Source organism: Acyrthosiphon pisum, chromosome A3, assembly GCF_005508785.2.
Source record: "Acyrthosiphon pisum isolate AL4f chromosome A3, pea_aphid_22Mar2018_4r6ur, whole genome shotgun sequence".
Classification (NCBI taxonomy): Eukaryota; Metazoa; Arthropoda; class Insecta; order Hemiptera; family Aphididae; genus Acyrthosiphon; species Acyrthosiphon pisum.
The window spans coordinates 38,004,264-38,027,945 of NC_042496.1; the positions used below are offsets into that span (position 1 = coordinate 38,004,264).

Consider the following 23,682-nt stretch of genomic DNA (forward strand, 5'->3'; position numbering starts at 1 on the left):
AGTTTGAAAAAATTTAATAGTTTATATTATTATGCGATATGTATATTCTATATTATTTTAGATGTAGGTATTAACATGACGATATGTGAATGGTCAGTTATTATTATTATTCTTCTGTTAACGAAGCATTAATATGCTATAAAGTATTATGACCTCAGCCATTTCATGTTTATTAAAAAAGCACTTAACAGTAATTAATAAAACAGTGTACACATATTAACACATAATATTAATATACTGTAATATATACTCACGGACAATACAAAGCCCAGTCGCGTGTTTCAATGACCAGCCAGGACAACAGTAGTTTCTGAACCGCGACCGACACACATTTGGTCTGCAAGAAAATAAAAATTGCAAAATGACTTTAACACATGTGATCTATAAAGCCATATAAGTACATCATACACTGACCACAATATCATGTTTTTATTTAAGACGATACAAAATAGGTTCAAAATAATAAGGTTCGGGTTGTTTATTCGACAGTCGTATACTTATATAATAGGTATATATTGTATTAAATGTAGTCAGTATCGATATGAACAAACTTTGTAAAGTTTTACCAACACATTTTGCCGTCTAATATATAAACATCAATCAGAAATAATATTAACATACATCCATTGGGATTTAATAACTTTTCCAATGTTAGTATGGCATACTAAATCATACCAATTGGCAATAAGTATAATAAACCTAATAATTAATAATACTGAATACTATAATAGTAATTATAATAATACAATTTATGTCAATAATACATAGGAAATAGGCATATATATTTTTTTATAAGTGATTAAGTTCAAATGTCAATAAAATTGAAGACCTATTTTCAAAAATAATGTTATTAATTGATTTTTTATAATCAAAAAATTGTTATTTGTAGGTACTTGGAACATTTTGCAGCCAAGTATATTATTATTTACTAAACAGTATTCTTACAAGGTGACATTTTCAAAATATATTAATTTTAAGCTATTAATTATATAGTAATTTTTCTATGCATTAATAATACACTGCAAATTGTATTGTTTTAATTTGATAATAAAATGAATTCAAATTTTAAATATCCTTAAAAATATGAGATGAGCGTTCGTATCCTCCCAGAATCGTTTATCACATCATATTATATTTTACATTGATTTATCTTTGAATTCAAACATAACACAACGCATTACAATTTACTGTGACTATTACTCAATAACGAGGGACACTCGATACCCATTATACTATACAGCAGAGCTACTTATATATGTCGAGTCTTCGGGGAACCTCTTTCTATGGACTAGTAAAACTTAGGAGTTAAAATCCTTTGAAATCTCAGATCCTTCATTCGCAACACTGTATTATTCTCTGTTATGGATTTGGTTGAATTTTAAACCCTTTCGGCCATCCACGACATTGTTCGTTATTCTGATATACAATACGTTTATTACACGTATTCAGATCTTTCTACTATATAATCACAATGGTAATTGTTTCATAAATTCACCGTAATATTATATTAATTTGAATATCGTTTTAAGTAAACTAAATGTTTGCTTTTAATAATTCAAAATATTTTCCTACGCTAATCTCACAACAATAGGTGTACTTAGTATATATTTTACATTCGAGTATTCCCAAACGAATAAATATTATACTTACAGAATATAATATAAAGAAACACCGTCTCAAACAGTATACGAAGCGTATGTTTGTAATGTAATTGAAAATAATTATTACAGAGACCAATAATTTTCATCATCTACGCCAGTCTTTTTAAAGTGAGCGATAGTGCCCCCTGTGGACGTTGGTAGGCCTCCAGGAGGGTGGTATAAGACCGGAAGACATTTTAGGGGCGTTGAAGAGGACCAGAGTGACGATAAGTGATTAAAAAATATATTCCTTTTATACTCAAATTAAGATTAAATACCTACTACATGTCCACATAATTCCACTTACGTCTGTTTTTAAGCAAATCCAAGCCTGATATTAACAATCTCTCTTAAGAGCATTAGGTTCATCCTTCACTTTATATACGTTTTAATTTAATAAAAATAAAATAATTTAGACAACATGATTAAGATAGCTATGAGATGTGTTGAAATATTTTATTTGTTTTTAGGAACTACTAACTAACTAACTTAATGTCTAATTCACCTATACATTGAATAATGAAATTGGATAATAAGCGTGTACAATTGATCCTTTTGTGAGATTTTAAAAAGAATGTACATTCAGATTTTAAATGATATTATGTACATGATATTGTATACTATAATTAAAATTTAATTGGACTTTAAGTCCATATGTATTTAATAAATAAATAAACAAAGATATATTTAATGAGATACAAATACGATGGGTCTTTCAAACTGTGTGGGACGTGAGTGCATCTCGGTGAATAATATAAATATTATAAATTATAATGCATATTGTATCATAATATAAAAAATGTTAAAGTATACATTGACACGTCCTAAGACTCACGAACGTGTAGCCGTGTAGGTAGTATAACCTATAGGGTAGGTACTAGGTATACATAGGTAGGTACACCACACTCTGGCGGGACAGGTGAAAGTTTTATTTGTATATGTTCTCTAAGAAGACTGAAAAAAAAACCAATTTAATAATAATAATTTTAAAAAATACCATTATGATAACAATAATATCATATTATATTATATCCACGAATGAGACCCAAACCTAATTGGATGGACTCGCGCGCGTCACACTAAAATAATATGGAATCGCACAGAGATTTATAAGTGTTATATAAATTACATAATAATATATTTTAATATATAGAAGCCAAAAGGATATTATAACATTGTATACCTAAATATTAATACCTATCATATACTCGAATGTTAGAATTTATAACGATGATAACCTAACTATTTGTTTTTAGAAATAGATAGTTTACAAAATATAGACTTACATTATATATTTTCCAACAGTTGTCTAAATTGGTTTTAGCGATCGAGGTGAAACAAACGTGGGTAAATTTCGTTGTGCAAATTTTAAAATAGCTTATAATAAATACATAATGACTAAAAAGTTATTGCAGAAAATGACTTTGTTGACACCTCATTTACGGATTCTGACTATATCGTTGAATGGAATAGATACTACAAAAAACGCGAAACCCAATTGAAGAATTAAAATAAATTAACAAATAAAATATCGCCAGAAGTAAAAAAGCGAATGCAATTTATTTTACTATCAAAGTGATGATCTTGTAAATTACGAAAAATTGTATTTTCAAACAATAATAAATTGATAAGATGACCATACACACTGCGATCTAATAATTCATACAGATTTATTCACTTATTCAATACATATTGTACCTATTAACTTATCAGAATAATTCATCTAAAGATCAAGAATCGTATATGTCACGATTTGTATCCACAATCATAGGTGAAAGTATAATAATAAATTATCTTTAATATAAACATTGATATAAAAATGGCATTATACCTATTTTTGGTAAAAGATGTGTTGTGGCCCATTCGATTGTTCGCAAAAAGAGTGACAGCCGGAACCGAAGTTCATGTACCATCATAAGGTCATTTTTCGTTTTTGTGCACGTTTATATAGGGCACTTAATTTGGGATATCAAGGTAATATACTAACATAATTTATCTTTCAGATGGTCACATCCAACGAGACATCCTACTGGATATATTCTGAGATCTTAGATCCAATTGTCATCGAATTTTATAAACTTTTTTGAATGCATTTTTAATAAATCTGCACATATAAAATTCTGAACTTATTTTCGGTAAACCTGTGAAAAATCTTTTGACGTTCAGATCAAAGTATGAGTAAATCTCATATTATAGTTTTCATGGCAAAGGCGTCTAATATGTTATTAGCAATTTATTAGTAGGTACCTTTTATTTTGTGTTTATGTTTATATAAGAATTTTTTCATTATTAGTTTGTTTATAAGTAAAAATTAGTTCTTAGCGTACGTCAAAATATTATTTGTTAAGCTTCAATAATATAATTTTCTATATATACTTTAAGTTAATGTTTTTTATTTTTTTGTTAAGATATCTGGATTTAGAGTAAAATATTATAAAGCAAGGTTAGAACGCATATAAGTTAGTTAGTGAGGTTAGCATTTTCATAATAATTGATCACTAAATTTCATTGATTTATATAATGTAAGAGTGCCTACTAAACTTAAGTATACATAAGAACTTTGCTTCGTTTATCTTAAGATTTTATAGCCATTCAAAGCTTAGTAATTATTTTCCGTCGAACGTAAAATTTTTTATATAGCTTGAATATACGCATATTTACTGTTACATTATTTACATTTCTCCAAAGAAAAAACACGTTAAGTAAAGAAGTTTATATCGCAATTGTCGCCGACGCTTATAATATTTCATACTGCGCAGTGTATAATCATCCGTCCGAGAGCTGTTCAAGACCTTTCAAAACTCGTACACAACTGTTTGGATAATAATATAGTGATATTATAATATATGAATGAATAGGTGCTAGAAAAAACGAATATAATAACTGTGTTCGATACGAATAAAAAACAACGTCTTACGCGAGAAGCGCGAAAACAAACGTTTTTGAACTTTATGGTTTCGTGAGTTTAGCGAGGTATTTACTTAAGAGCGCGGATGATTGTGTGTGTTTGAAAACGGCGTGCCTCTCTATAACGACTACAACTGTACAACAATTACGAGTGTAATCACAAGCTGTTCTGAAACCACGTACGGAAAACGTCTACGATACCAAACGTCGTCGTTATAATATATTCGTCATGTACAATTACAGGGCTAGAAGTAAGTCACTTTTTTAACTAAAAGTCACCTTTTTAAAAATTGAGTCACTTTAAGTCACTTATTTTCAAAATTTACCAAAATTTAAATTACTTTGTACAAGTACAAAAATAAATCTGTTTGTAATTTAAATTTTTATTCTGATTTTATTTTGTTTAAAAAAAGTTGGCATTTTCATTATTATTATCTCAATTAAAATAAAGAAAGTTCCTAAACAATGATCTTGAATATTATTCTGTATTATAGACATTATTAATTTAAATACGTAATATGGATATTAATTATTTGATATTAAAATGTGTGTTTATTACAATCATTATTTGCTTTAATTTCTACACAAATAAGTAAGTTAGAATCAATTAAATTATATGTAGAGATTAAAAAACAAATGTTTAATAACAGTAAGTTGTTATGAAACAAATTTATGTGGGTCACTTTTTGGTCACTTTAATGATTAAATCCAGTCAATTTGTCACTTTTTTAAATATCTTTAGCCACTTCCAGTCCTGTAATTATTACTATGGAGAGGCATATTGTGCTGTACACGCATTTTTAAATCGTATCTACGTTTTTCGTAACGCGTTCGCAGCACCGCACCGTGTGATTAGGTTTAAACGGACGTGCAGTGTACCATAAAATAACACCGTTTTAGTATGATATTATGACTTTTTTTTTTGAAAAATCTATTATCGTAAATCACCAGCGCGAGCACACTCACACATGTTGTTCCACCGGACCTCGATGATATTATAATATATATATATATATATATTGTATGTAATAATTTTACGTAAACTGGTGCGTGGGACGCGTCGAAGATTATCGGGAGACAGACATAATATGCTGTGTTATAATTTGTACGTCGGATTTCGTAAAGTGGCTCCTTTTGAGTCGTATTGAATACAATAATAATATAATGTATTACAGATTTATTATTTTTTTTTTCTTAAACGTTATATTATATTATTCCATTCGGACGACCGCCATTCTGTTTACGGGTGCCTCTTAAGTATAATTTAATATTATTATACGGGTGGATAAAGTAAATTAATGTAAAATAATAATATAATACATATTGATGAGAATAATTATTATATAATGCACTCGTCGATAATACTCCTACCTATAGATATACATAACGCAAAGACGATATTCGTGACGCGATTTGCGGAGGTAACATAATAATATTATATACTGCACAATATATAGTATTATACAATCGTTTATTGTTATTATTACCGCTATATAATGTATGCCTATATAGATATTAAATTATTATAGTTTTTAGTAAAATAGTTTTTCGATCGACGGCACGTGACGTGCGGATAAGATAATTTGTGTTTGTTTTTTCGGAAAATATTCGCACGCTCCAATATTATTATTATTATTATTATTATTATGATTATATTACGTGTGAGAGTAGGACATGATCTTAATAGTTTCCACGTGAAAGTAATACGGACGAATCGTACGAAATATACACTCATATTTCATCAGAGATCACAATGGAAAATTAATTATCCATATAATATTATGTATAAGCGTCGAACGCCCCCCACCCCCCCCCCCCTCGTGCCTGGAGTTATACGTTATTTGGGGCGCTAGGTGGTTCGTTTGAATAGGGTTTATTTGTGTATCATGTAGGTACCTATTACATATTATACAGTGAGTGATACGTATCGGATAATAAGGTGAATCGCATTTCACGTGCAGTGTTTTAAACAATTTTTAATCGTTCGTTTGCGCTTTTTTTTTTTTTAAATAAACAATCTATACCTTAGGGGCACAATAGGCTTATTTGGTTATCATTTACACAATTCAAATAATTAAATATTAACAGGCTACACTTGATATGAGAAGTCATCCACTAATGACACTCACTAAATTTGCGCTTTTAATTTCTAAACATAGGTACAAGGTACCTATACCAAACATGATGAGTATTATAATACGTATAATATCATGTGCGCAATCAATTTGAAAATTCGCGTATGTTATTAAATAAATTATTAACAATGTAAATTAAAAATTATATTAAAATGCAATTTTTGTTCAAAAGAACGATATTTTGTCGATGACTTTGACAATGATATTAATATGATGTAAGTAATATTAATTTGCACAAGTTTTTAAGTTATAACACATTGTAAAAATATTAGCCTTACACATTTTATAACATTATGCATATTAGTACAATATTATACGTCTACGTAGTATGATACAGATATCAAAATACAATTAAATAATAACTATTTAAAAAAAAAAATTACACAACTACCTGTATAAATTATTAGATAATTTAGTTTAATTATATTTAAATTGAAAATGTATAAATTTATTACACAAATTCTAAACCTATAATATTTTGTTTGCTTTTACATTACATTACAAATATGTAGGTATATTGTATTTTGTATAATATAATAGCTATATAAATAAATGATTTGAAATTTCACTATTAAAAACCAATGGAACGAATATTGTGGCGACAAAATGACAATATATTTTACGATTTATAGCTATGTATATAAGTAGTATAATAGCATACGTACTCGTCTACTCACCTACGTATAACATATTTTATATTGTTGCGATAATACTGCGCGTGGCAATATACAGTATACTGTATATAGTTTTTATTACAAAATTAAAAATATAAATTGATACATAAAAATACGATCGTTCGATCTGCGTTTTTTTAATAACAGTGTCTGTTATAAATAATATTGGCGTGCACTGCACTGCACTGTACAATAATAAATAAATAATTTCACCTGACAGACACGAGGAGTGATTAAAAAATAAAAACTCAATTATTGGATATCGACCCGCAACGAGAATAATATAACATAAACGCACGTGTATACGAGGAATATAAAATCATATTATGATTGTATATTTTATAAACGTCTTATTTTCTCCTCACCGGCTGAGCGTGGACCCTGAGGGGTGACGGTTGATATGCACACACAGGCTATTAAACGCCATAAAGCTTTACGCGCTTGTTAAGTGAACCGGAATATTTTGGATGATTTATATAAAATGAGTTCAAGTGGATTTCATGGTAAGTTTATATTATTATGCGTTATTATAATATTGTATGACACATATGTAAGAAAACTGCTTTTGAACACTCCCGAGCTTATATTATAGTACGTATATTGTATAGTACGTACTTGTATATACACTATATAGACGTTATGCAGAGGAGGCAGGACTAATGTTTTCAGCGCGTGTTAAAATAAATAATATATTATACATACTAATATACGATCGATTTTAACTATAGTTGATAAACGCAAGGATTATTTTATAACTATTTATTTTTCTCGGTAAATAAAAAATATACTAAATATGAAATCGGAACATTCAGCTCATATATTAATATATTATATTGTCTTGTTGTAATCTTTAATAGGTATACGTTTCCAAATCAAAAAAGAAATTTTATATATTTAGGTACGTCACAGCTTCAAAGTAAAATAAACATTTTTTGTTTGTTTACACTGTATCTTTTAAAATGTTATTACATACGAGTGTAATACAAACCGGGTGTAATGTCAAATGATTTCTATCAAAAGTTCTTAAGCAATAATTAACTCTTATAAGTAATATTTTTCATTTTATCAACCAGACAAATACTTGACACTTATTATTTGATCCCTGAAACCCCAATTTACAGAAATAATTGTATAGGTACCTAATCTTTTTCCGACTTTCACATCACTTAAATTTAGTATGATGTTTTACCTACAGTGTATAATTGGAATCGTGAAGAAATATTATTAAAATGCATCTATATATATAATTCTGCATTAGTGTAAGTTGTAAACGATTTAATCATTTTAATTGAAAGTTAATTATTTTTAAGAACATTGTTGTAAAATCGATCGAATAATAAAAAAATCGAATTTCAAGAATAAATTAGCATTTTATATAGTCTCGTAGAAGGTCTATATTTTAATGGAACTATTATAGAAGTTTATAATTTTCTCTCCGACTTTCGTTCGAAGATTACGAAGATACCACACAACACTAAACTAATGCTTACCAATAATATACGAATAATAGAATGTGTCAAAATAAATTATTGTCATAAAGTAGGTATATGTTATACAAATAGCGAGACTCAATACTTATAATAATATGTACATATTAGGTATTATACATTTTGTGTATCTATTGTAAAAATGCACTTGGACATCCTAAAACTTATGAGTAAAAATTACAAAAATCCTTTACAAATTGAAAATAATACGTTACCGCCTAATCCCGTGGCAATACAAATAAAGATAAACTACCTACGTGAAATGAATTATTAATTAGATAACTTAAGGCGTCTCTCTAAAAACACTTCTGAAATCTCCAGGAAAAAAACTTAAGTACTTATGGCGTCAAGGCGTGTCAACAACTGTAGCTTACAATTATTGATGCATTTTGTACGTGGGGAACAAAAAAATCAAAAAAAAAAAAAATCACACTGTATTTATCGTCCAATGAAAATACCAATAAAAATGTTTACAATTACTTATCACAGGCGGTACCGTGTACCTAATAGAATTTTACTCATGGCATATTATACATTTGAAGTTTATTTTTCACCCAAAATATTAGCATATTACATCATATAATACCTAAATACAAGTAGGTAATTCTATGATTTACAATGATTGTACATCTGTATGCATTTAATATTGTAATAATGGTCTATCATAAAAATATATTATTATGATTATTTTATAATGTTTTGTAGAATTTAAATAAACAGAATTATAAATGTTTCATTTTCGAAAACCTATTATATAATTATAATTTATTACGTTAAATGAGTATTTTATTTTAAAAATAGATTTTTCGTAGTTATATTTTTTTAAATAAAATATTAAGAAGATCGTGTCAACCATATCTATAAAAAAATTATTATTTAAAAATTAATTAAAGTGTTTATACTCAAATTGATATTATGGACTTATTAATAGAACGACTAGGAAAACATAAACCATTAATAACATAAGCATATTATTAATTAATATGCACAGTAAACTGTATTTAACAGTAAGTATTACTGTTGTAATATTATGTATGTGTAGTAAAAATTATTAGGTTTGACTTCAAAAGTCAAAAGTTACAAGATATGAAATAAGCCCTTCAAATATTTTGTTTATATATTTTTAAACGGAACAATTTTTCGGTTACTTTATTACTTACTATGATATTATACAATAATATTAGTATTTTACATAGTACGAACAACCATAATATTATGTAATAATAATTACGCATATTTTTTTATTTTCTCTCACTAAAACAATGTTGTCAAATTTAAAAAAACATTTTCCGTAGCAACATTGTATTATAATTTATAGTGTTTATTTTTAAAAAAATATACACCATCGAAGTATAGGCGTAGTACTGTACCTTTATATCATAATAATATTTCGTTCGATTTTAATCTCGTTTTAGGCAAAAATAAAAGTAAACAAGGTTATGTTGTCATAAAAAACGAGGAAGTAATATTCGTGCTATAATGAAAAGGCTTGCAATCAGTAATTCGGTGGATCTCTTGTAGTGCCGAAATTTGATGGCAGACTTCTAATTCTATCTCTCTCTCGTTAACTCACTCTCTCCATATATATATAATATATATTGGTCGACCTTTTCTTTCGTAGCGTAGGGCGGACTTTAATTAAATTATCACCTACACAATTTTCTTCATGTGCAGTGTTTTTATATATACCTATATTTTATATAGTCGGTATACGTGTCCTTTCTTATTGTGTTTTACCATGGAATGGTGCAAAAAAAAACATGTTAAGAAGATAAAGTTCCCATCATACACTTATTGCAAGCTTATTATAACTTGTCTCTACAAGACGTATATGATATGGTATTAAATCCAGCGTATACACGCAACGACAATAGAGTGCGCCGGTAAAAGCGTATATAGAAGCGTACCTACAAAAAATAGAGATAGAAAGGACGGACTTTAGGGGAAAGAGTGGGAAGGGGGGGGTGGTGGGAAGTAGCAAATGAAAAAGTCAAAACTTACCCTCCAACAGGTGTTTGACGAGCCGAATCGGTGCCGGGGTCCGCGCTGTTGATGGCCGGTGGTTGAGCGGCCGCGAACACAGCCGCGGCCAGCACGCAGCACGCGCCGACCACGAGTCGGGCGATCGGCGTGCGCGCAGTCATCATTCCGCCGACTTGTCGCAGGATATCTACCCTATGATTTCCCGGGCGGCGCGTGAACAGAATTCGCTCCCGAATCGCACCGGTGCAGCAAACACACGCACACCCGTCGCCGCCGCTGTTATCAAGGCGTCGTGTTGTTATAAAACGATACTATGAATAATATAATATTGCGTCGAAATCGATACCTAGTAATATTATTATTGTTTTATTTATTATTGTGAGCGTTAATATACGTTATTATACGCTGCGATCGCACCGCGACGCGATCAACGACGGACCCGACGGCCGCCCGTCAGCTGAGTCCTCATCGTATACCTATTTCGTTGTCGATCGTTTCGAGTTTCGTTTCCACGCGTATTTGACGTCGGTATGTATCGTAATGATATTATTTATTTGTCGATATACGAGTGTATCTCGCGGATATGACACGGTATAATACGATACGATATTGTAATAAACTACCTACCGTAATAAAAAAAATAATATTTTTCGCGGGTGGAGGATTAAACGGAAAATGTCGATTTGTGGGTACCGATCGTAATGGTTTTTCGAGCGAAAATTATTGTAACTACGAACAACGACGACGTTTTATCGATCCGCACGAATCTCGCGCGCGTTACAATCGAACCGACTGAACTCGGCTGGTCGGTATAGTGCCGCGTGCGCGCTGCCCGACACTGATATGGCTACATTGATATACGACGGCATAACACGTCTATGATACGCTCTACACAGACACACACACAGACACACAAACACGTAAATACAAACACACCCATACGAACACAATTACATTATCCCACCCGGTACGATCGTGTGCGACCACCACCGGTTATAACGCCGCGTTCTATATACGCACCGGGATATATATGACTGTATACAGGGTGATTTTTTTTTTTTACGAAGCACGACAAGCGATATTAGTGTTTTTCCAAAACGTGCGTCTCATAACGCTTATTGTGCTTCCACGAGAAAATTATTTTGATTGCAACTTATAGGTAGTCGCTATATTTTTATCATCGTTTATATTTGCAGCGTATTTTTTATGTATCGTAACGTCCCGAAGTTTTTGCGGAAACCTATCGAATATCGAGCTAATATAAAATATAGATAGTTTATAAACGATTAAAGTTTTGATAAAATAAGCTAAACTTCTGCGAGAACCACACCCCGTGATGGCCCGATAATTATGAACATCGCTCGACCAAACATAAAATATCTGTAAATAAAAAAAAAAACTTTTAATTTCCAATTCTATATATATTACACAGTATCACGCGTCATACCAATGCTTCATAAAAATATGGAAAACACAAAAATAAATAGTAATACAAACCAAACAAAGATTTTAATTACTAATACCTAAGTATACCTACTTATCTATTGCAAGTTCACTGTTACTTTAAAAATTCAAACTTTAAAATTATAACAGTAATAACTATTAATTATGACGTTTGTTAAAACAAATCACCCTGTATATTGTACGTATAAAAATATATACGAATAATTGTATTTATAGTACAACACGTCACCTCAGCCTCCACCGTGAACTGTCTGACATGTCTCGTCGCACGTGCGTAAGGCTTGAGTACCTAATATTAATAATAATAACAATATTAAACCAATTACTAATAAGTACAGCTTGTACTGGCTACATAGTACTATAGGCGTATAGTTACCACTTAACCAGGTTATGACGTGGAAAGGCAACGTTAAGGGCGCGTCTCTTTTTCGTCCCCGCAACACCGTCATAACAAGTTACACGCTTCGCTGGGTTTAAACTACGCAAATACCGTATTCTCAACAACTTCCGACAAATTGAGAAATAATATAACAAATTACTGACTAAATATTATGTTCTTATAGTTTTTAGATGACGATTGTTAATTATTAGAGTTCAGAATAATGGTCAATAAGTCTGAAGGATATATACAGATAAAATGAACACATTAAAATGAATGATATTTTTTACTTGCAGACGACAGATGACCTTAGAAAATTTACGAATTCGGAATCAACACAAATATAATAATATCGTTGATTAGGTATATTGTATACAGAGAGATTCCCTAAACAAACCCATTGCGACATTGTTCACAACTATTAATTCGTCCTTAAATAATATAATTATTGAAATTCAAAATTTTGGAATTATTAAGTACACTATTATTACATTCCATATTTTTAAATACTTAAATAATTGTGTTTAAATACTTCCATTTATATAAACATAAAACATTACTGTAAAATGGGGTAGTTTACATTTGAAAACACGTTTGTACTGCATCAATGTCATAAATAATTTAAGTTGGTACTTACTTAAGTATTTGAAAATATTATTTATGCCATATTACGATATTCAGCCATTCATGTATAGGAGTATCTACTATACGTTATACTAAATTAATTAAAAATTTTAAAAATCAGAATTTGAATAAATTCATATTTAAAGAAAAAATGTTGATGAACAATGAACACGCTTATAGTAAATCATTCTGTATACCTACATGTACAATATATATATAATCATTGATAATATAATATATTATTATAAACATAATTGTATCATATATTAATTTAAATTTTAATAAATACATTAGATGCGAGTAGGACATTATTGTATATTATATATTGGAGGACAAACAAGATAAATGTGTAACTAGGTAGCTTATTCTAACGCCCACTTAATATTACCAAGTTAATACCCACCATTGCCTGCATAAAACATGCCAGAAAAATATATTTTTTTACCAAAACCATATTTAAAAATACTTATAATAATAATAATATAGTATTACTTTATAATAAGCATTTTAATTTAAATAAAAACATGTATCCTGGGTTTGTTGCTGGGCAAAAAATTGAAGTAAAAACTGTAGATAATAGTTTATAGTTTTAATACGATATTGCGTGAATTGCATTAGAATAGTGTTAATTTTGTGCACAAACGCACAATACACGCATTTTTAAAACATTTTATTAATAACATTACACTCGTGTTGCAATTAAAATAACTGGAAGAATACAAACACAATTTTTAATACAACGGTAAGAAAGTACAACAAATAATAAATATTAACATATTATTTTATAAGTAATAATAATAGATAGTAACAAATAATTACACATATTATTATACGAACATTAAAAAAATACCTAACTATTACAAATTATTGTACCTAGTAGTTAAATGTATGTTTTTGGTTTGCTTAAATTAAATTTGAAAAGGTTAATTGTTATTCTTTATACACGTAACCACGATAATAATGTTATCCCAATTACATGTTTGAACTATATAATATTTTCTTCCTAACTACGTACCTATAGATAATACATTATTGCTGATTGAACTATGTAATACATTGTTTAAATAATTATTGTATTAGGTACCTATAATAATCAGTAATACATTATATTATCCGTAAAGTTTATAATGAACACAAAATCTTCTATACACACGAATAACACTTAATTGAGTATTTGAGTATAAATTGAATATATAGATACCTATTTAAATTTAATTAACCCTGTAGTATATGCACCATTTTTTTACACCCGCATAGACATGTCAAATGTAAATAACATTTTTAAACCATTAATATAACAACACGCATTTTATATTCTGTAATAAAACATTACATTTTACGCTTTTGAGAAATGTCATAGATTTTAGACTGTTATCCGTCTAATAATGGTTATCCATCCGATAAAAAAGAAAATATTGCAATTTTTTTTTCATTTTTTGATAATTACGCGTATACTATAATTACAACTATAAAGTTTAAGGTGGATAAAATTACTTCCAATCATATTTTGGTTATGTTAGATCTATGGTGGCCTTTTGCCGCCCACTGGGTTAATGAAACCATACATACTTTATAAACACAAACTATTCTCGATAAGTTTTTAGAACACATTACATTATTATGTTGATTTTGTTTATTGTAAAATGATTTATACGTCCGAGTATAATATTATTATACGTAATAGGTGAATGATGAATTTTTATAACCCAAAAATAATAATAACAATTCCGAATTCAGGTTTCAGATTATATATTATGTGAAATTTCCTTTGAATTCTTAAATATCAAATTTAAACGTTACGTTTTTAGAGTTCATTTTTGAATATAAAATTAAATTAAACTGAAAAATAAATGAGGTACAGTAATATTTTCATAAATATATTCGTTATATATTCGCCACGCATCGCTTAAACAGCTGCATTTAACGTTTAACAGATTACAAAAGTAGGACACAATGAACAACTCATTATAGCAGTTTCCTAAAAATGTCTTTTATGATTATATTTAAATCAAATCCATTATTTAAAACACTATAAATACATTTAAAAAAATATTTTTCATAATTTTAATGCTTGACTTTAATATAAAAATAAAAACCATCCGTTTGAATAAAATTACGTTCAAATTTATTTATAACGATTTTCTTTGCCCGAGGTTCATTTGCATAACCAATATTATTACTATTTTGTAGTTCAAAATTAAAATATTCAATACGCTTGAAAAATTGAAACCTATTTTAAAATGTGAAACTATATTTTTATAATAAGTATACCATAATTACAAATTACGATATATTATTATAAATCAATAAAAAAAAGATTCATTATTTCTAGGAATATTATCATAACACATATACACTCAAATGTCTCAAAATTATAATATAAGTCTAACATTTAGTTATTTAATTAAAGATAACAAAAGTCAAAAACCTATTTTTATAAAGAAAAAAACAAGATGTAATGTATAGGTGATACTTTCCCCGGGGGAAATCCCCCCCCCCTTTATTCTCATGTATTAATAATAATTGATTTACACTAAACGCCAATTTTTATAAATAGTAAAATTATGATAGAGAACCTGATACATAATAATAATTTAATAATTTATACAAGTGCAAACAAAATTAATTGTAAAAAATATAATAAAAATAATAAATTATTGAGTCATATTTGAAATAAAAACTTGAAATTTTAAATGTATACAACAGTTGTGATAAATAATGATTTAAATAATCTAGATTTTTGTTATCATTTTTAATCTGCAAAGAAATCATAGTTTTCGAAGTGCATTACATGAAACAAGTATGCCTTTTTTTACTGGGTTGCATAAACAATTTATTAAATTTAATAGTTCACTAAAAATTTAATGAACCAATCGTGAGCCATTAAATTTTGTTTAAGGGACCATTAGCTCACTATCGATTCATAAAATATATTTGCATGATTATCATACATGCACCGATGGAAGGATAGGAAACATCACGCAGCCGTGCAAAGAGACATTTTGTGTTGGAACATTAAAAAGTAATACCTAATTCTAGAGTTCTTTTGAACAATCGATTTCTGTTTGAAGCCGTTTATAAATCTAAAGAATATCTGTAGACTTCCTATTCTTTCGGCTAACTTCATAATAATAATAATAATATACTACCGGTTGTAATATCCGCGCACAACAGGATGCAATATTGTCGCGACTGTTTTTATTTTCGATTGTTCATGTTTGTTCGGCGCATAATACTTTCATACATTGTTTCCGTGATTACGATATCACACTTTGAATGTATGCCCATGGAACATATATTATAATTATTATTTATCATAACGTCGATGGCCCACTAGCCTTTGATCTCGTTTCGAATCGGAAGTATGCCGACAGGGCAAAACAAGTTGGCACGGACATAACACTACATATTATTATTATGTACACTCACGCTATCGGCTAAATTTAATTTCCATATTATTATAATATTATACTATATTCCTATATTTATACATAACATTGGATAAGATTTTATATTCATAAATCGGATAAATATATATTACATTGTATAACAGTTGAAAAAATTCGATTAATGCTGCATTTAATACTTGACATCGTTATATTTTAATTATACTAATCATTGATGCTTTATAATTCACCGGAATTTAAAATGCAAAATGGTATATTTTGTTCTACATAATTAAAACTAAATTCTGTACATATAGGTAGGTTTAAAATTTAATATTTACGTGCTAGATATATTATTTTGAATTTTCCTTTCAAATGTACGAGTATTAAATGTTATATTATAATATTATATGGTGAAAATAATATTATTAACAAAAATATTAAACATTTTAAAAATGCATCAACGATAGTTGGCCAGTCGCAGGATTTAATCACTTACATTATTATCAACCTTCATTCATCAACTTTAATATTTCAACTATAAAATATTATTGATACAATTTTAAAACCTACCTCATATATTATTGTACCCGATTTGTATTCTCATTGCATAAGAACACATCTGTCTACGTTTACAACCAAATATATTATGAATACGTTTTTTTTGAACAAACGTTCTTAATCTGGTATTTTTTCAATAACTAAAGAACAATAATTATAATAACATAAACATTAAATTCATAATAATGTGTAGGTACCTGAAAATCAACAAATAGTTAATTCGGTTAAGAATTTTTTTTTAAATATATGTACTATTGTATTAAAAATATCCAAAGCAATAATTCAAAGAAATTTTTTTAGATACCTATTTTATCTGAAAATAATAAATACATATTTATTATAAAATTACAACATTTCTAAATGTAAAATCACGTACAAAATTATGAAATATAAATATTCGAGATTCACTCTCATGCGAAGCTTTTAACATTTTTCATAAATAGGTTTAATGGTGAAAACTTAATATAACTTCGCTTATTAAATATTAATAATTTATAGAAACATTGAACTTACACAATTTGTTTCGTCGTTTGAAAATATTTCCAAATTTGAAGAAATCATAATAATTTATACATAATGAAATACTGATTACCTAAATATTTTGTTAGAGTAGGTGCTTATTGCGCTCATTCGTTACATTTTCAAAACAACACAATATCATACTTTTATATTTTGTATTTTTATGTTATGTATACGAACAACGAATAAGAGGTACCTATAACTATCAAATATTGCAGCTGTCATAAAACCTTATCCAACAAAAATTGAATATGATCAAAACATAAAACCATAACCATTTTACATTAAAAAAAAAAAAATCATACCAACTATACCTATAGCCTATATAGGTATTAATCCCATACCGCCAATACTTACAGAAATACATATTTTTCCTGGGTGATACAATTAAAAAAATAAAATGTCACGTACCAACTCAATCGAAATATAAATAAATATTTGTCGACAATTGTATACAAATAAATACATCGACATGCAACAACAGCAAACGTGTATAAAATGAAATCATTATTATTTTGTTTGTATGTTTACACGGGTAGATACTTTGTGTGTTCTTTTATTTACTTTTTCCACATTTATCTGATTTTAATTAAATTTTGAAATTACATTATTTTTTTTATCCGTTAAACAAAAAACACATCACCGGGGACATTCGTGTCACGTTTTTGTAGCCCCAAACTTCTGGTGAAGGATATTTTCTAAGTATACAATTAAAATGGTACATACAATTTCAAATTATATACTTATATACATTAATTTGCAAATTAAAACTCACCAGGTCCATGTTGAATATCTGTCTTAAACAGGTGTTTTTATAATATTGTCATATTGAATGCAACTTATGACAAGAATTGTGTCTGTAAAAAGTTATAAATATGCAGTCTGAAACATCATAAAAACTGTGATGTGTATCAGGACACATTTTTACACGAGGGGTGTATTAGTTTTAGTTGCCTAATTATTATAATATTATTTGATGTTATAAAATAAATTATAGTACCTAGGTATTTCATTCTATTTTTAATCTATTTAACAATTTACGTCCCGTGGTTAAAATGCCACCGAAATTTAACACATCTACAAATAAAGTTACTATACTGAATACGATAACTTATGTACAGGTGGGTAATAAATGGTTACTAATGTTGATTAAACGATTGAATATTGACTCGAATATTGACGATCGTTTCATTTTTATTATAATATAATTCAAGTAGGTATCCACCTATTTAACAAAATAATCAACAATGCCATTTATTATTTACCTATATACGTATCATAATATTATCAACTATTATTAATACATACTAATAATTATAATTTATAATAACAGACTTCCCTAAATTTGAATGAACGATTTACAATGCTTTTAAAAAACTAAAATGTATTCTCAAAGATTTTTCATAAACGTGACGACACATAATAAAATGCGCCAGTCTACATAAGCAGGATAACATTTAAAACTAAATATATTGGCATTTGACAGAGTATACTCTGTTACCTGCCTACTATACACTATTACAGGATATTAAATGCCCTTAAATCTTATAATCCCATGCGTTTTCCTTTACAATGACTGCGACAAAACTTCTATATTGAGCTTAAAATATGCTTTAATCCTCTTAGCCCCTATTATAATGGTTATCTCAAAATTATTTTAGGATTGCACATTTATTAGTATTTATTAATACTCTATATGAAAACCGGCTGTTATATAAAAAAAAGATACTGAAAATAAAGGTCATTTTTAATGCACTCATTCAATAAAAGCATTCACATTTTTTTGTTAATTTATAAGTTCAAAAAAAAATTTTCATTTCAAGAATTTTTAAGTCCATATTTTATAGTATTTTTAGTGCATTACATTCACAGCCCTCTTTATAGATAAAATATTATTATAAAAACGCAAATTTAGAATTTAATGAATTCTATTTTTATGTGATTAGTTTTGACAATACATTTAAGCGAATTATGTTAGTCGAGAATAAGATGAAAAATTCATGCCAATATTTGGTGTCAATGACCATATTATTATTATCGATACGGGAAGTTATAATGTATGATAAATGGTTTATAATATCCAATGACAAACAATTATTATTATTGGTGAAAATGTCTGTTTCTGAAATAATTATCTTATCAGGCAGATCAAACAAGTGGATTCAGACAACTTACTACTTAATGTACGATTTAAATTTACTCTTTGAAGTTGACCTAACAATACAATAATAGATGTAGGTATAATAAATAATAACATACCTTAATAATCATTCACATTTCTCGCACAGGTTTTAACTACATATACATAATATCAACCATGGTAATTAATATTATGTTCTATAATTAATATGTATGTCAATTTATGACGCTAACGAGGGTTGTTTTAGACGGGTGACCTAATGACATAAAAGATAAAATTGGCCAAGTATAGGTGAAAGCAAATAAATCCCTGAAAGACCTTACTATATACACCACAGATTGTATCTGATTTGTTGTAACATTCTCAATTTCAAACGGAGTTTTAGAAGTACCTACAGTATAATATTAATTTAAGATTGAATCAACGTGGTTATTGTGGGTTAACATGGCTGTCTTGAATATTGCATAGTTTGTATTATATTACTATATTATACAGTATATATAATATAATTTATCTGGTGAATAGCTTTACTATATTATGACAACTGCAAATATTTTTGATATTATGTAAAAGATTGTAAAATACAATTAATACTATTGCTTTTTGGTTATTGCATAGGATTTTTCTCTTTAATCGATATTATAATAATCTAGACTGTCTAGAGTTTTCAGTGTATCCATTGATTTTTTTTTTTTTACTCAGTAAACATTTAATGCGATAATAGTATAAGATAATATACGTATACCTACTAAAATTGTTTTATAATATTTTATTTCAGTAAAATCAAGACGTAATCGATATAATCATCTCTCAGAAACTCTCAATCACGTTTTAATAAGAACACAGCTGATATTATGAACAATTTGGGCGACGTGAATCAAGAAGACGAGGTTTGAGGAAACACGCTTATAGCAATTATTAATACTGTTTTCCCAATATTATTGGTATTTGTCGACAATTATTTTCACAGAAATTACGAATAACACTCAACTCCGGACCGTTTTCGTTAATTCCCCTGTGAATAGATAATACCTATGTTTCATGCACATGAGTAGTTTTCAGACAGGTCCCCAAAGCTCGAATTGCTGTTGAGTGTAAATATGTGAAATTACTAATTTTATCAACATAACACCTCGGTAACCTTAATACAATATAGGATTATATTATTGAAATTGAATGAATTCATTTATAGTTATTTAACGTGTTGTAAGTAAACTTAAAAAATAAAGTAATAGTGTAGTGTAGGAATAGAATGTTTTAATAACTGATAAATTAATTTTTCACGTTATTTAAATTTTTTTTTGTGCCAAACTATTTATTAGCTATTATAGAGCGCCGTCTAATTATCAATTGAATCACTTCGTAAACTATGCGTGCTCATTAGTTTTTTTTTTATTCTTACACCCTAGTATTCTTACATAATAAAACTAAATACCTAGGTACCTATAAAAAAATAAAAGCAATAGATGTTACTATTAATTTTAGACGAGAAAATGCTTAGCAATATTTCGTGTCTTATTAATTCTCAACGTGACTAGCTAGATTATATATAATAATATACCTTAATATATAAGTTATATGATAATATGATATTATATATTATAATTCAATTCTTGACAATACAATTTGATCAAACATACCTTTATAATTACCTTTTTTCATTTTCACAAAAACACGAAATTCACATTGAATGTATAGATTTATTCAGATAGATAATATATATTATAACCCATGTGACCAAATATGTATAGAACATTGTTCTTCCTATAGTTATTTAAAAAAAGTTTCAATTTTTTTTTTTCAAACACATTACATCTATATACGCTCCGGGGCAACTTTTGTGCTATTAAAAAACGTTTAAAATCATGCGAAATAACTGTATAATAAACAGATTGTCTGATAGGATATTTTTCATGCTAAAAACTAATTTCTTAGAAAAGAGTATAAAATATGTCAACGTTTTAGAGTGGAGAGAATATTATGGAAATTATTTGTTTACAATACAAACGAATATAATATAATATACCTATTGTTTTATAGTACTTGAATTTCATACGTAATACCTAACAGATAAACAATAATAATAAAAAAAAATTAATAGTAATATTAATAGATACTTACCATAAAAAGATACAATGATAAAATATAGTACACGGACATTTCTGAATCTTGGTAATATGTTTTTTATTAATTATTTTACAATGCAATTTATTATAATTACTTACTTATAAGTAGTTATTATAACTATTATAAGTATAATTATAACAAATATAAGGTTATTTAATTTGTATTGTGAAACGAACTACGAACTGACTTATTGAATATTATTACAGCGTGTAGGTATTATAGGTATACCTATATCAACACTTTAGGTGGCTGCCTTTTATCGTCACAAACTATGCGAACGTTTGTACATAATACTATACCTATATATAATATATATTACCTATATAATATAATATGGATATACAACGGACGCAACAAACATGACGTATACGTGATGCATATTATATTAACGTTTATAAAATAGGTTCTCGTTGTTGTGTTCACAATAAGTTCACAACATTATTCCGATCAGGCGCCGCTGCTGGTGCTACTGCAGTTTTAATCATGTATATATGGGTGGGTGTACCTGAAATATCTGGTGATTTAATTAACAATCTAAATATGAAATAAATTCCATAATATCCCTCTGGTGCACAATATGTACACATTACCTATTGTAGGCGTATATTGGGTATAAAATAATAAGTCCCATATAATATGCGATGTGTATTATACAGATAATGCATATCGTGGAGCTACCGGCGGCGACAGTCGAGTCGACCCTCTCGTCTTTTCTCGGACTGACCACGCTGGCGGGTCATCCGCTAGATGCGGCCGACGCACCCGCGTTGATCATGAAAAAAAATTCGACTTTCAAGGTGCGCCACCGTGGACTTGGCACCCGACGAAGTGTGTACATGGTGGAGGAGACTCGTTACTTCCGTGTCGGCGACTCAGAACTGCGCGTTTGGATTGTTTACGAACGGCTACCACGGTTGCGGTCAAAGGTCGGAAGTGCGCGAATTGCGTACTTGGTCGAAAAGCTAACGTTCCACCAGAAGGGACATTAGTGTCGAAAAAACCAACTACACAGTGCAGGGTTACTAAGGTAGAAGTACGTATGGGTAATTTTTGGAAAAATAACACGGTCACACGTTATGATTGACCGACGACAAATTATTGTAATATACAACGGACATTATAAAATTTTGACCAATCGAAATTATAACATATAAGTAACTTGCACTGTCTATAATATAAATTATAATAATACTATTAAATATATATTGGTCACGATGCGTATAATATTAATTGATACCCTATTGTTATGTACATATCTACATAATATATCATAATATGTATTTATAACCTCCTCGGCCTGGATTTATTGCAAATAATATCATATTATTTTAATTATTACACATTGGACAAACGAAAAGGAAACCGAACCATATACGAATACATACCGTGATAAACTCTATTATATCCACTTCACACTCGTCTCCGTGATCCCTGTCCGTTTAAATTAATAATATTATATGTAAGCTTTGCCAAGAACATTCCGCAGACAATGACTCCAACTATGTAGTGTGCGCCTAACAGCATATTTTACTAATAATATTATACACATTAATACTATGGTAGCTTCAATTGAATCACGCAACTCACCGTGAAGTTCCGTCGGCAAAGCTATAACAGAGATTAGGTAGTTTAATAGAAAATATTTTAATATGCACA

The 23,682-nt window shown here is 28.4% G+C and overlaps 2 protein-coding genes across 2 annotated transcripts in view; one reads left to right on the forward strand and one right to left on the reverse strand.

Annotated features, from left to right (window-relative positions):
• LOC100165514 (fibrillin-1) overlaps nt 1-11,755 on the reverse strand; it is a 42,990-nt gene extending 31,235 nt beyond the window's left edge. The window contains exons 1-2 of the mRNA XM_001945936.5: nt 10,845-11,755; nt 255-337 (exon numbers count right to left, since the gene is read on the reverse strand). Of these exons, the coding sequence (XP_001945971.2) occupies nt 255-337; nt 10,845-10,990 (229 nt within the window). The 5' untranslated portion in view covers nt 10,991-11,755. The remainder of the gene's footprint in view (nt 1-254; nt 338-10,844) is intronic.
• Nucleotides 11,756-13,850: 2,095 nt separating this feature from the next.
• LOC100570799 lies at nt 13,851-23,238 on the forward strand. The gene is made up of 3 exons (XM_003245506.4): nt 13,851-14,035; nt 20,678-20,789; nt 22,683-23,238. The coding sequence occupies exons 2-3, from the start codon at nt 20,754-20,756 to the stop codon at nt 23,013-23,015; spliced, it is 369 nt and encodes a 122-aa protein (XP_003245554.1). The 5' UTR covers nt 13,851-14,035; nt 20,678-20,753; the 3' UTR covers nt 23,016-23,238.
• Nucleotides 23,239-23,682: the final 444 nt, after the last annotated feature.

Bases quoted from the DNA above. Each gene is read 5' to 3' on its own strand.
- LOC100570799 (XM_003245506.4), top strand. From the start codon at position 20,754: ATGAACAATTTGGGCGACGTGAATCAAGAAGACGAG. The intron at 20,790-22,682 runs GTTTGAGGAAAC...TGTATTATACAG, and splicing joins ACGTGAATCAAGAAGACGAG to ATAATGCATATCGTGGAGCT.